General features: G+C 40.5%; 1 protein-coding gene across 4 annotated transcripts in view; it reads left to right on the forward strand.

Annotated features, from left to right (window-relative positions):
• The window catches only part of Slx4ip (SLX4 interacting protein), a 156,587-nt gene that overhangs the window by 85,973 nt on the left and 54,812 nt on the right, over nt 1-15,802 (forward strand). For all 4 annotated transcript variants that reach the window (XM_029472393.1, XM_029472398.1, XM_029472384.1 and 1 more), the window contains exon 3: nt 13,207-13,296. In XM_029472393.1, the coding sequence (XP_029328253.1) occupies nt 13,207-13,296 (90 nt within the window). The remainder of the gene's footprint in view (nt 1-13,206; nt 13,297-15,802) is intronic.

A 15,802-nucleotide genomic window follows, 5' to 3' on the forward strand; every position in this document is an offset into this window, starting at 1 on the left:
AAACACCTTTAAAACTTTTATTGGATCTAACACGTTCTTTGGTAAATATCATATAAATTTCCCAGGTTAGTCCCTCTCATTCCCTCACAGACAGTGTTGAGGAGGGTTCTGGAATTCCCTGTGGGATGGGAATCCCCTTGTATCACTGGGCACTTCCTATTATGGGTTCCTGATGCTGTTTGCTCTTTGTGGCTTCAGTCTCTCCCTAAAATAATGTAACCAGGTTTTTTTGAGCAAGGAGTCTCTTTGGGAATATAACTCCACTGTCCATTGGCTTTCCAATAACCATATCCATGTTTTGAAATTAATGAGTAATTGCTAATTAACCAATTTCCTTTGTCCTTACTTCACCTGTGACTCAAGATAGAATAGGTAAAGAACACCCCATTATAATACAAAGCTACTGGACTGGACTGTCCATTTTTTACTCTCATTGGTTGAGAATGATGTCATTTGTTAAATCCTCTATATTTATAACAATTTAGATGATGTAGTTACTATTTGTTAACACTTCACTTTCTTTAGTGTCATCTTGACAGGAGTAGTCATTATTGCGCCCCATTTAATAGATAAGGGGATTGAGATTCAGCCAGGCTTGGGAACATACATACATACAACACGTGCTTTCAGAGTTAAAATTTCCCTTAGAAGATAGATACATACATTCTCTGGTTCCTGAAGCCATTAAGTCCCCATCTTTAGGAACACACTTTAGAAACATAAAAGCCAGTAACCTCTGACACACTCCTGGATGCTTTAAGTAGCTGATATAAATGCAGCAAAGCAGTAAATCCTCTCCTGTGTGATTTTAATCACTTTTCACAGATAAAAACTTGTGTTCTACAGTGGCAGTGTGGTGATTCATTTAGTCATCCACTGTTAGGGGTTTGTTGTCTGTGGAGTTTGATCTTCTGGGTTGGGCAGTGAGATTACTTCCTTTGGCAGATCACGTCCTGTCTGTAAATCCCTTGTAATCTACAACTCTTCCTTGCATGATGAATATAGCTTTCTCCTCAGATTTGTTCTGCTTCGCTTTCTTCTCTATCCTTAAGGCCAGGCAGATCTAAAAAGGAATATTCCTTTACCTTTAAAAGCCTTGTATTATATTTTATTCTGTTTTCTTGGTTTGGAAGTTATTTTTCTTTTCCTACACAATCCTTGTGACACAATTTTAAGTATTGCTGCTATCTTGTGGTCACTTTTACTTGACTATATGATAGATTCTTTCCGTTTGAAAATGCATAAAATTAAGCACTAAATACATAAAGCCAGGCCCATCCTACCATTTATTCTGACTATTAATGCTAAAGTAGCCTATTAGAAAATTAATGTCCTTGATGGCCACAGAATTATACTACCACTAGTCACCTGACTTAACTTAGAATGCTACTGTGCTGAACCTCCTAGATTGTTCTATATTGTCCTTTGCATGTAAAAAGGTCTATCCTTATACAACCACTACCTAGTTAGATTGGCCTTACCCCTCCAAGTAATATGGATACTATTTACAGATTCCCCACACTACAAGATCTAGTTTTTGCTACTTGGGATATTCAATTATCTTTTAACATCATTCACATATTTTATGAGTTAAGTTCAATGTATTGATATCTTCCACCATATTGACAAAGGTAGAACAAGAACCTTTAGAAAAGAAAAGAAGAAAAGAGGAGAAGAAAAGAGAATAGAAAAGAAAAGAAAGGAAAAGAAAAGAAAAGAGAAGAAAAGAGAAGAACAATCCTGGAACCTAGGAACAAATGTTCAAGTCACCTGCAAGAAGATGTGAATATATCAACTGGCACTTGTGGCTTTGGTTGTTAAATGACTACAAATTCATCCAATTGTTCCATTGCCCTGGGATTTTTGTTTGTTTTAATTCAAAGAGACCCTTTGCACATTCTTAGGTTCATTTTGTCAGTATATGTTGAGCTCCTATCCTCAGCCAGACCCTTTAAAATGTAGAATGTTAGGGCTTGCTAGCAGATTTGATGTGGAATATGAGAAAAAGGGATACATTAAAAAAAAAAAAAAGTCCCAAGTTTCTGGCCTGGACAATTAGGTAAAAGTTGCCATTTGCCAAGCCAGCTCAAGTAAACCCAGTGGTGGTGGATTCCAGAATAAAATACGGACAGTATCCTTTTAAGTCTGTTTAATTGTTGTTCAATATATCAGTGAAAATGAGGAGCATGGCTTCTCAATTGGGTGCATGTATTTGGAGTTGTGTGACATTCAAGCCAATAATAATAATAGTGATAATGGTAATAATAATAATAATAATGCCATCAGTCAGCTTGTGAACTCCCCAATATCTGAAACTTGAGCTGTGAGTGTATATGATGCTAAGATATTCCCAAGGAATGGGCTGTCAAGTCTTCCCTAATTACAGGGCCACTGTGATGGGAGCAAGCTAGAAAAAAACACTGAGAAAGAGCAGCTAGTGGTGAAGGCAGGGGAGGACAAGGCTAGTGAACCATTTTGTTAGGTGACACTGAGAGGTAAAGTAACAGAATGACCAAGAGCTAGACCATTGAGCTTGTCAGTGAGGGCCACTGGTCATTAGTAATAGACGCCATTCTAGTTAGTGGCATACTGTGGAGGACAGAGGAAAGTGCAGCTCCTGACTGGCGTCTCTGTGTGCTTTCACCCCATTTTCTACCACGTATGGCAGTCTAAGAACCCTTCAAGGAAGAAAGGGAAGTTTGATTTTAATAATAGGGGTTTTCATCTTGATCCCCCCTCATAATCTGCTAAGAATTAAGAGATGAAAGCCATTGCTCTGTCCCTTTGGAAACGCGCCTTGCCAAGCCACCTGTCAGTTCTTAGTGCAGTGCTACCAGCAGTCCCCACCACTCTCCAGTGCCCACCCGTGACCCCACCCTGTGCCTAAAACAGACTCTATGAGCCTGGGGATCCACACTCATTAAATAACATAAGCACTGTTACAGAATCTTACTGCAGGGAGTTTATCTTCTTTCATTCCATTTCTGGTCTTTCTTTACCAGTCCTTGCTGCTTGCCAGCCATGATCCAACCTTTTTGATTTCCATCACCATCTCATCATCCTACTTCAGAGGAAGAATATCATGGTTGGTTGGTTTCATGTTAGTAAAAAAAACCTGGAAGTAAACCAGAAGTGAATTTTTAAGATCTTTAAAAAGGCATTATTTCATCTGTGGTTTTCATCCTTGGCTCCATATCACAGTTGACTGCCAGAGAGGTCTTTTTTTTTTTTTAAAGACAATAATTCATACTAACTAAAGGTTCTATTTTTTTTCATAATCATAACAAAATTGTGGTGTCTAAAGGAGTTTTGGAATTGTATATTCGAGAGAGCCCCACCTTCTGTTGCATTATGTGGTGAGACTGTCAGATATTCCTGTCTCATACTGAAAATACTGTGAGCAGTCCTCTGGCATTCACAGAGATCTACATCAGACTTTCTTAAACTAGAGCGGCCATGAGAATCACCTCTAGGCTTGTAACCCACAGGATCTTACACTCATCCTGAAAACTTGTTTGAGATTCTACTTACAACTCAAACTAGCTACAGAAAATGCTGGAACTTTGAGAACCAGGGATCAAGACTAGAGGCTGTGTGATCAATACCCTTCAGATTATACACACAGAGAGCGTCTCCCCAGAGAAGAATAACCAAAAGGAAGAGTATGGCAAGGACAAGATGGGCATGCCACTTGCCTCTTTGGGACTTCTTCAGCTCTGGTGACCCTGAGCCCTGCAGAAATATGAACCTCTCATGTGCACAGTGTGTGGGGAGTCTTTATCCTAAGGCTATGTCTCAGTTTGCAGCCACACAATTAGATTCTTTTTTTTTTCCCTCTGTACTGGTTATGTGTAGCCTGGCTCTCTCTCTCTCTCTCTCTCTCTCTCTCTCTCTCTCTCTCTCNCACACACACACACACACACACACACACACACACACACACAGAGAGAGAGAGAGAGAGAGAGAGAGAGAGAGAGAGAGAGAGAGAGAAAGTAATATCTGTACAGAGTTACTACCACAGAAAAAATTTAAATGACAACTTGATTGGGTTAAGTGCAAGATAGAATTTGGCAAATTCTTTGTTATGTTAAGGTAGAAGCAAAGGGCATTGTTGTGGCAGTATTCTTTAGATAATTTTGTATTTAGCCCAAGAAATGGAATTCCTCTAAATCACTGAAAATCCCCAAATTCCTGGTTAAAGATTACTTGGTCCCACCCAAGGAGTAGGAAAGTTACGCCACCACCCTTTCACCTTCATTCTTACCGTTTACAAATCTCCCTCTGAGACTACCTTCCAGTTACAACTACCTCAGTCTAGGTATTGCTCACCAGGGGAATATTTAGAGGGTTTTTCTTTGACTCATAATAATATTTTATAAATTCCTTCAGCTCAAGTTAACCTGATTTTTAGTGTATTGTCAGGAACATAAAAGATTGTTTTCTAATACATACGTACATACACACACACATGCATATACACATACACTCACAATATACAAATTCATCCATCCATTAGTCCACCCATACATACATATATACATACACATACATACCCTCCCACACTCATATACAGAGATACACGCAGACAATATATATATAAATATATATGTGTGTATGTGTGTATATATATATATATATACACACATACACACACACACACACACACACTGACATACACATTGTTTGAAAGAGGGGTAAGGGAGGGAGAGAGACAGAGAGAGAGAGAGAGAGAGAGAGAGAGATTTTATGATAGAAATTTACAGGTACTGTTTTCTAAACACCATTTTAGGGAGCATAAGTCATCATTGGTCCTGATCATGTTGAAGACCAGCCTTTATGTTGCTAACTCTGGATGGTGCCTGCTCTGCTCTGCTCCTTTGGAGACTGATGAGTCTACAACACTTTATTGTGAATTATCTTTTCTTTCATGTTTTCTGTAGCAGAAATAGGTAAGAGCAGCATTTATATTTTTTACTTTGCCATTTGGCATGATTATAAGCTGTCTGCCTGCTCTTCCCAGAAGCACTGTGTTGTCAGAGTAAAGCCACAAAAGAATTCTAAGCATTTATTAGATTTTGGTAGAGATAGGTAAATACTTGGCACTACATATGTGCAAAAGGTTTTTAATTGATAATTTAGAGTCTAATTAGAATGTCCTGCAATTTGCAAGAGATACCACCTTTGGAGGGGAGTAAAGGGAGTGGGGCTGACATATGGAGCCCTACACCTAGGGCCATCGTGTTTCTCATTGCTACATGTGCATTGGACCTGCCATAAGTCAGGCAACTGAGGGGAAAGGACTGCAGATCACATTTGAAAATGGCTAGGGAACGCACCTAAAACAATGAGGGAGCGTGTGGAAGCCTGCTCCTAACTTGGCTCTGTCTACAGTGATGGATAAAATTTCTAGTTTTATACTGAGGTCCCAGTGGTGTGTATTAAAGTGTCCCTTCACTAACATTCGTTTCAGTGGCCACTGCTTTATTTCCAACATCATGGTGCATCTCTTCCCAAGCCTTGTCTGTGAGCTGCCCTGTCATTATCCTAGCCAAAAGACAAAAGTCTTTCTCTTTTCTAAATAGACCAGAAAGTTTGCTAGAAGACACCAAGCAGCCTCTTACTCGTTTATCCTTATAGAAGCCGCCATCAAACCCACTTGTTCTTTCCCTCAGCTTTTCCCTCCCATTTCTTTTATCATTTTCTCTTTATCTCTAGAATAGAGATAAATCTTAGTGAGGAGTCTACTGTAAATTTGGGAATGACTAGAAAGTCCTTCACCCCAACCTGTAGTTAGAATCCTCCAACGGACAAACAGGAAAAGTAGCTCTCCTGTCCCAGCCCCTTTTGGACTCATATAGGCCCCGCCTGTCTCTCTCTGTTCGTTTTAACTAGAAAAACTTGAACTCAGAGAGTAAATCACCCGCTAACTTTCCCCAGTAACTCTCCTCTGATGGATCTGGTTCATGGAGCCTAGCCTTGTCCTTGGATCTTGTTCTACCAAGTGATTTGAAGATGAGAAAATAGCCCGTTGACTTAAACTAAATGTGTATTGCCTATTTCTGTGAGTATGTGATGTAGCTTTACTTGTAAGCTGTGAACCTGATTCTGTAGCCTTATTCTGTGGAAAGGCTGTAAGAGAAGGGGAGGTGGTCCCTCCTAAAGCAGCAAGCAGGTTAGTCAGCTTTCCTAGTGATGCTTTTACTCATTTAGCAAACACCTTTCTTTGCCACCTATGTGTCATACTCAGTACTGGGAGTTGACAACTCCAAGGGAACCCGGAAGGCCGAAGGCAGGACTTAATGCAGGCAGGCCCTTGAGTAAGACAGCTGTGGCTACAGTCACATGCTTGCTGCCTATGGTTAGTCCTGCCTAGGGATGTCCTGAAGTGCCACAGGGAAGAGTATTTGCCTGGATCTCTCCCTTGGCCAGTTCTAGCTCCATTACCTGTAGTTTATTGGGTGATTTTTAGCCATGTAGTGGGTGTTTTACATCATGTAGATTTTTGTAATGTGTTTGTATGGGTCACGGTGAAATGATAGACAGGACAAGCTGCCATATTTTATGTGTTTTTGTGGTGACATTTATTTACAGAAGGGTGAGCATTATGTATACAAGTAGAAACAAATATATAGATAGATATGCATGAAGGTGGGATCTAGAGTGGAAGTCTCTTTGAAGGAGTCCTCGTGTTTCACATCCAGGAAAACTGATGCCTAATGGACCCCTTTCCCTCAGGATGCCCTTCCCTCGTGTCTTCTTTTGTGCAGTCAGATTTAAATACATCTGCTTGACCCTGGTTTCCACTACCTGCCATGATCCTCTCTTCTGCCTTACAGTGCTTTCCAGCTTGCCTGCCCCTTGCTCCCTCTGCCTTTCTGGGTTCCTCTGTAACCCGAGGCTTCCTGCCCCAATCTATCTCGTCCTGTACTGACATTGACCTGTGGGTCTGCATTATGAGACTTAAGCATATAGAACTATTTGGGGCCACTTTCTCTGAGTGCTATGGTTGGTTTTGCTCCATGGCTTGCTGTTTCCTAGGACTCACCAAGGGCCTTTTCTCTGCTGCCTCTGGTCTTTGGATGAACACTGTGGTAGGTGAGTACCATGAGGTTATGGTACGTGCTGCAGCACCCTGTTTCTGTGCCCCTCTGTTGGTGTGGGACTCAGCCAATATGGAAACCCTTCTATATCTGTGCTCTGTATTGATTTTCACAATGATACGTGCAAACATTTTCACTTTTATGGTATATTTTTGTAAAGTCAGCATACAAGGTCTCTCTGAAGACTCCAAGAGAGCACAACATAGAGCTAACCTTCTGAAGGTGAACTAACCAACATGTGTGTCTGCCATTGACTTAGGGTCAGGTAGTCCCAGGATCCTTGCATTTTAAATCTTGAAAAAAATAAAAACCCTTCGCCACTGCTGATGACAGCTATTATCACTATAGAGTAAGGAGAGAGGAAGGTCTTAGCTCATTCACTGGGATGAATAGCCATGGCCTTGTTTCTAGAAAGGCTTTTGAGTCCTTACCTTGCTGATGTGCCTAAAACTTAGGACAGTTTGTTCTGTCATATTTTCTTTCTTTCTGCCACTAAATATGAAGCATATTTATGGGCTGCTAGAGTGCTAATCACAGGGGATTAGAGTTGACCCTGGTCTGGACACATTTCTGCTGGAGCTCACGTTCTAGCAGGGAAGTCTCTTCCACAGACCATTTAATGCTGAAGTCTGTAAGCACTTTAAGAATGTGTGTAATCCAGAGGAGGAAGATAAATGTTTCAGAAGAACTCAGAGCTCACTGTGCTTGGAGGATGGTGACTCAGCAGGAAACAGACTAGTGAGGTCTGGTGAAAGGCTTAGAGTAGGCATGCTCTGTTGGTGACATTACAGGTCCATGTGAGACACTACTAGGGAAGGGTCTGACCACCTAAGTGGGGGTGGGAGAAGCAGCAGAACAGGAGTGGATGGATGTCTCAGAACACATTAAAAACACAACTTACAAGATGAAGCAACCTATTCCAGAAGGTTAGGGAAAAGGAATTGTTTGAGGCATCTCCCAGGGTTTTGGGTTACCATTTCTAGATGGAGGGGTGAAAAGAAAAGAATACGTTGGCCTGTGTATGTACAACCAAATGCATGGGCTATGTTATGAAACATAATGAAGTGAGGGGCTATCTGTGGCAGGACTGAGAAATTAAGCTATGCTACAGATCTGGGGGGAGGGGAGAGGAGTGAAGGCCTGGGAAAGGGGTAGAGGCAGACAAGTGGACATGTAGACAGCAGACAGATAGCAGATCCGTGATGTCAGAGAGAGAGAGAGAGCAGAGAAGGACCAAGAGGGGACTCAGAGGACATGCAGGGAGAGCTGGAGTGGTGGGTGTTCTTTTGCTGGCTTCACACACCTGGTGCACCTGGTGGCAGCAGGTGATGAGGTAAGCAATTGCTAGGTCCCTGGGGCAGGCCAGGGGAGTCACCTGTAGGCTAACATTCCTCTGAGTTACAGTACTAATGTAAAATATAACGTGGCAAGACATATCATCTTTGTAGGCCCCAGCCCAGGTGCACCCTGAGAAATTATGCCATGCAACAGATATGGTGTAAAAGCGGTTTGTTTACTGGGGAGAGAAGAGGAGTGAGGGCCTGGAAAGGGGGTAGAGGCAGACAGGTGAATATGTCCATAGACAGCAGGACCATGAGAGCAGGGGTCGGGGAGGGGGCGGTACATCTGCAGAGAACAGATAGAGAGGATGCTAGGAACAGACTGAAAGAGAGAGAGAGAGCTGCTGAATGGAGGGTGGGTCCATTTGTGTGCAGCACACACCTGATGTTCACCTGGCAGTGGTAGCAATTCATGACTTAAGTAATTGGTAGGTCCCTGAGGGCAGGCCAGTGGAATCCCCTGCACACTAGCATTCCTCCCTAACAATGTGAAGCTATTTCTCAAAACCCTTGGAATCCCTTCCTGAATGACCCACTCTAGCCTGTGGAAGAAGTGATGCTTCCCAGGTGTGAGCATCTTGTATGTTCCTGATCTGAAGAGAGCTGGAGAGTTTTTCTTCTGAGAGTAGAAAGAAGCTCCTAATTAAGGCTAAGTAGGAAGGGAAGCTGTGCCTCCTCTGTGCTCAGAGGCCTAGTTTGTTCCCCTCTGTTTACTCAAGGGAGAAACAAGCAGAGCTTTGAGAGCAGAGAACTTTAGGAGGCACAATGGTTCTGATTAGTGCAGATTATCCAAGCTCTTGCTAGAGAGAAACAAGGCCTGGTGGTTGCCCAGAGAGAACCACTGCCTGCCAAGCATAGAATCTTCCAGAAATCTAGGAAAGTCCTCTCCTACATTGCCAGTGTAAGATTTGATACCTTATTTATTCAAAGAAAGAAAAAATCTAATTAATCTATAATCAATCAGGGTGTGAAAAAACTCCAGATTGAACCTGTGTTTCGTTGGACTTAGACGGGAAAGTTAGAGCTTGATTTTTGACCAAGTTCTCATAAAGGAAGGTAGGCCACTTTTTATTATGACTGGAGGATCTAAAATACAGTGGTAGTAGCAGTGCTTGTGGCCATTAGATATCACAGCTCGTTGTCTGTTATGGTTGTTGCAAAGTGATTTTAAAGAATAGTATTAATTTAATATTAAGGTTAATATTAAAGATATGTAGATACCAGAACCCATATGCTAAAGTGCCTCCATGGCCTCTCTTCTAGGCTTTAGGTTCTCTGCTATGGCTTCTCACTCAGCTCCACTCTTGCCTTGTCATCACTCATATTCAACCCAGAAATCTGCTCATCCCAGATCTCCTTCTGGGGAAGATGAGCCCAGTTGTTACTGTAATTCCAGCACAAACAATAATGATGGATGAGTTGAGGAAGACAGAGGCTTCAGTTTCTGGTTCTCAGGTTTCTTCATTCCAGTACAGTATAGAACAGAAGCCACTTAACATCCTATTGAAGAACACCATGCACAAGAAAACATATCTGAAAATATCACAGCACTCTTCCTTTTCTTCAGTTAGCTGTTGTTATTGGGCCCATCACATATGAGTCAGCCCCTGCAAACCATGCATGTATTATTACTATATCACCAACTGAAGTTGCTTTTTAAGATTTTGATAAATATACTTCAGTGGAATCAGTTTTCTTTTGTATTCCGTATATTCATTTTATATATTTAAAATGCATTCTTGGTACATTTTATAAGATTCTCAGTTGGTTAAAGAAAGACTCAGGGCACACAAAATATCTACCAGCTAAGATCTTGTAGTTGTGGCATATGACCTCCACCTGGTGGCAGCAGCATCCTTAAAGGTTAGATCTATAATCAACAATTAAGAACATAATCTGAGTGTAGCCATTCATACACTTGAATGTGTTTTTCAAACATTGTTTTTCTACAGCCCACAAAACATCAACCTTTCATCATAATTCATAAAGAGACTTACATTGCACCAAATAATTCTCAATCTTAATATCTGACATACTGATACTTTTTATGGCTTCCTAATATTCTCTTGGATTTCTTTAATTAAAAAACAATTCTGGTTGGGCAATAGAATCACACACCTTTAATCTCAGCTCTTGGTAGGAAGAGACAGGGGAATGAATATCTTTTGAGTTTGAGGTCAGCCTGGTTTACAGAGTTAGTTCTAGAACAGCTAGGGCTACACATAAAAACCCTTTCTTGGAAAACCCAAAATAATAATAATAATTTTGATGCATAAACTAAATTGCAATCAGACAGCCACAATACACTATCTTTATAAGAGGTTATATAATATGCACACAGTTTCAGATATTATACTTACATTTTAAAATTATTTATTAGTGATCAGTAATTCATACAAGGTAAGAAGAACCACTTTTATATGTACAACCAAGGTCCCTTTTTAGAACCCTGCATCTTCCTGTCATTTGTCTTCTTCCTATGTCACCCAGACACTGCCCTGCCACTTTCACCACACATGGCTCTTGCTGTTGTGAACTGTCAGAGCCATACAGTAGGTGTTCATCAAACTTGCCTCATTAGCTCATCCTGGTTTTGAGATGAGTCTGTGGGTTGTGTCAACATTTTGATTAATGCCATTCCATTGTGTGAGTAGAATACTAGTTTATTCTCCTGTTGATGGTCCTTGAGTCTGTCTTCAGTTTGGTCTAGTGGGAACAGAGCCCAGATAAGCTTATAAGATGGCCTCCTTGGCCTAGTCAGTAAGTACATGGCTTGCTATAGAAAGCTGGCAAACCTTTTGCCAAAGTAGATGAACCCAGTTGCATTCCCAACAGTGTATGAGTTTGGGCTGTTCCATTCTTCCCTGCCATTTGTTATGGTGTCAGTCTTTGTACTTTAAGTCCTTTGGATCCATTCTGTGGCTGTGGCTGTGGCTGTGGCTGTGGCTGTGGCTGTGGCTGTGGCTGTGGCTGTGGCTGTGGCTGTTAATTAGGAAATGAGTTTCCCTGGCATCAGTCAAATTCAATACTTTCTCAAGTGCAGTCACCCATTTTTCATATTTGTGGTACATATTTCAGCTTAGATTTAAAAATTCTGTGACTCTGTGGAAGTTGTTTACATATTTGGATGTCAGTCCTGCATGTCAGACATGTGTATTTATAAATGTATTTTATCCCGTCTGTGGCAAACTTATCATTTCACTGATAGTACTGCCGATGAGCAGAAATTTCTTTGATTGTTTATATCCACTTTAATCAACAATTTTTTCTTCAATGTTTTAAATTTCCTGGATCATATGTATAAAATATTTTCCTGCCCCAGTGATAAGAGTAATAATGTTTTGGTTATTATGCTTAAGTCTATAATTTATCTCAAATTAAATGTTATAATTCTTAATAAGGTAGATACCAGTTAAGTTTCTTTTTTTTTTTTTTCTGTGTTTGTAACTGATGTCCTAGCACCATTTTTTGAATCTACTTTCCCCATGTTTTCACAAAAGTTTATAAAGGAAAGTAAAAGCTTCCTTAGTTAGAGATGGATAAAAGTGACTTTGCTAGAGGTCTGTAGAATGAATTGTCAGGGGCTCTTTGACAGCATCCTCAACCTATGATCTTGGTTGCCTGTTTTTTTTCTTTCTAATGTGTTGTTTACTGTTATCTTGGGAATCTCAGAAGTGACTCCTGATGTGTGAACATTTATAAAGCTACAGCCTCGGTGTGTGTGTGTGTGTGTGTGTGTGTGTGTGTGTGTGTGTGTATGCGCGCACTCCCCTGCATGCACTCCTGTGAGCTTCCCTGCATGGTCCCCTGCATGAATTCCTGCATGAGGCCAGAGGTTCAGCATCAGGTGAACCCTTCTTTTCTTGAACCTTGAGCTTGCCATTTCTGTTTGACTGACTGCTCAGTAAGCTTCTGGAATCAGCACTGAGACCTGAGGTAGTAATGAGTGTGGGGACTCATGCTTCCACAGAGGGCCCTTGACCCTCTCAGTCATGTCTCCAGCCTAGTTACAGCTTTTCATGAGACTCTTGTGACTGCTGACCAGTATGGAGACATTAGCTACATGGGCTTATCAAATTGACATAAAATGAAATTAAAATGCCAACTTTAAGTCATGATAGCCATATTTTGAGGACCTAGTTGGCTATTTTATTGTATTACAGACATACAATATTTTCATGTTTTCTCTTAAAGTAAGAAAGGAGGCTTTGAAAATTCATAGCATATTTAAGGGAAACTTTCCTCAGTTTCAGTAACTGGCGTCCAACTTGGACCCCCTTATCTCTCTGGCTCTTTCTTATTTTCCTGAGTATTTATTCCTATCCCATGCTCTTTTGTGCAGCTAGTTCTTATATTTTTTTTTAAAAAGGCAATAACTTATATAGATTCTTTACCACGGAGGAGAAAGCCTCTTCACAGAATTGTTCTTTTCTGGAGGCTACCTAGTACTGTCCTCTTCTACTTCTCTCGATGTTTGGCAGACTTCCAGCTACCATGGAGCTGTCTGGTCATCCTCTTTCAAGGTGTGGTCTAGAAATAGTTATTTTGTCATTTCCATCCTAATTAAGCCTGCATTTCTTCTTAACATCTCCACTATAATTATGAACTTGTGAGCACTAGGAGCCATGCTAAGATTCCGCCCCAAGAGTGGGTTTGTTGTCCTTCTTGTGTGTGTACAGTTTGTGGCAGCCTCTGGAGTTCTTTGTTGGGCATGACCTGCATAGACACATTCTACCACTGATAAATATTCACCTCTTCTCTTTCAGTGTGGGAACTTCGCAGTCCTGGTGGATCTTCATGTATTGCCACAAGGTTCAAATAGAGACTCCAGTTGGTTTTCTAAACAGAAGAAAGAGGTAGAACAAACACTTTTATCTTTAAATAATGTTTCTTGTAATACCAGCTAGAAGAAATGTCAGCTATTCTGAGCTTTCTATTTCCTTAGTGTTTTTTTTTTTTTTTTAANGAAAAAAAAAAAAAAGAAGGGTGATTGTTAGGTATTCACTGAAAAGCAAGAGTATGTCTGGAGACAAGCATGCATGTGTGCCCACCCATGCTCTTCTGACAGAGCCATGTTTCATGTGCTGACTGTGTGTGTGCACCTTACACTCTCTATGTCCTCATCCCAGGCTCTATTATTTAAACCCAAAATTCAAATTCCCTCCACTTGGAGGAAAATTATATAATAATTCTCTATAATAAAAAGGGAAGAAGAGGAAGTCAGACTAGTCCAAGTGAGCAGGGATTTTGATCTGAAGAGATAAGAAGAATGGTAGCACCAGTAACAGGTGTGGAGTTCACAGGAGGCTAATGGCCACATCCCTATTAATCTTCACTTTCATCTTTGCCTCTTTTCATTGTTATGAGCCTTGACAAGAGGAATTCCAGTCTTCCTCCTTTCATGTTGACTATCCAGTAAAGCAGAGAATTAGTATGGATGTGCAGTTGACTTGGAACAACATAGATTCGTAGTATGTTGGTCTGTTAATACATGAAATTTTAGGAAAATTTGAAGGAAAAACCCATTAGATGAGCTTCATAGCCTAGAAATATTTAAGAAAAATAGAATTAGTTTACTGTTTACTCCCAAAATGTACTACAGTTCTTTAAGACATTCTGTAAGCCTCTGTTGGCTTAAGGTTAGGGGTCTGCCTAAAACACTAGGTGAGTGGCTAATGCCACATGAGCAGTTTGTCTGTCTACTAAATTGCCTGCCTGAGTAAAAACGTATCTCTTATCATTCGTAATTATTTGTTCAACTGTCCAAACCTAACATAGAAAATGTGTCATGACTATATTTTTCCATTAGTAATTCTTTCTATTTAGTAGTTAGCTATTATAGAACGAAAGAGGTGGCTTGTTCTCACAAGCTGAGTTAAGTTCCTAGCACCCATTCAGACAGTCCACAACTACCAATAACTCCTGCTCTAGGGGCTTTAAGCCCTCTTTTGGCCATGGCCATGACCCACACATGTCACAAACACATACATACACACACACACACACATCAAAATCAAAATCTTAAAAAATAAACAAAAATCAGTAGACTATTAATAGTTAAGTTACTGAGGAGTCAACAGTTATCCCAGGGTTTCTAACTATCTTTCTACCTCTTGACTTTCAAGAATTCATTCTATGATATTTGACCTTCCTGGGAGCTTCAGTTTCCTCTTAAAAATAAGAGTTTGACCAGATAAGGCTTTAGTCTCCTATGATTTCAACACTTCTGTGAACTCCTATAGTGTAGAAACATTATTTCTTTCCTTCTTTAGAGATCAGGGACAGATAGTGAGCCATAGCCTGATCAGAAGTTTCAAAACAGACTAGCTGTATTGCTCTGTGGGTATAAACGTGCATACTACCCAACACTGACCTGAGTTCAATCCCCAGGATACACAAGGTAGAACAAAAGAACTAACTCCTGCAAGATGTTAGTTCTGACCTGCACGTATACACTACAGCTTGTATGTGCCCACACAGCTGCACTCATATACACCAGAAGTAAATGAGAAAATGTAATTTAAAAACTTTTCAAAATATGCTGGTCTTCATTTCCTTCATAGTATTTATCTGCTGCCACTACTCTTCGAGAAGTGAATAATAGTCCGTTGTACCAAGCGCTAATATTGAATGATAACAAGACTAATAACGGTGGATGGAGAATGGTATTTGTGAGTTCAGTTCACTAAGACTAATCTATCCACCCACAAATTAGTTTTAAAAATACATTTTCCATCAACTAGAAATACCAGTAGTACTTTGTGGTCATTATTTTGCAAGGATACTCAGTGACCCAATGCTGAGAAGAGGAAACAAGAACTGGTATGGTTGATTTATCACTGAGGAAGTTGATTATAGGCTGTCCTCTTGAAAACTCTCTATTTAGCAGGTCAGAATCTTTCTCCACCATTTACCTTCTTTAATCTCAAATTTTAGATCACTTACACATGTCTACATGATTCAAATTAGTGAGTTCACTCTAACAAAGTGCCTAATATTTCACATAAGGGACCTCACCCCAGTAGCTTCTGATAGCTTCTAAAATCTCTAATTCTAGACTCCAGCTTTCCCATGCTCTTTCACAGTTTGACTACTTCAGCTATAGACCTTTAGTGTTGGTATTTAGGCAGTTTTGATCAAGAAGTAGTTGATATGGAATGCTCTGGATAGATGCCCTGCAAAGCATGAGGTGAGATTTCTTGTCAAGGGGCCACATGGTGCTGTGCTCTTCCAACTAGTTCCTACTCTAGAACAGTTAGGCATGACTTAGCAGAGGTGCATGATGGGACCTGCAGGGAGGTGCTTTGGTTACTGCAAGAGGTCTGCTTACTCTAATAAGTTGAGCATTCCTCTCAAAGTCAG

This window comes from Mus caroli, chromosome 2 (genome assembly GCF_900094665.2).
Source record: "Mus caroli chromosome 2, CAROLI_EIJ_v1.1, whole genome shotgun sequence".
NCBI classification, from domain to species: Eukaryota; Metazoa; Chordata; class Mammalia; order Rodentia; family Muridae; genus Mus; species Mus caroli.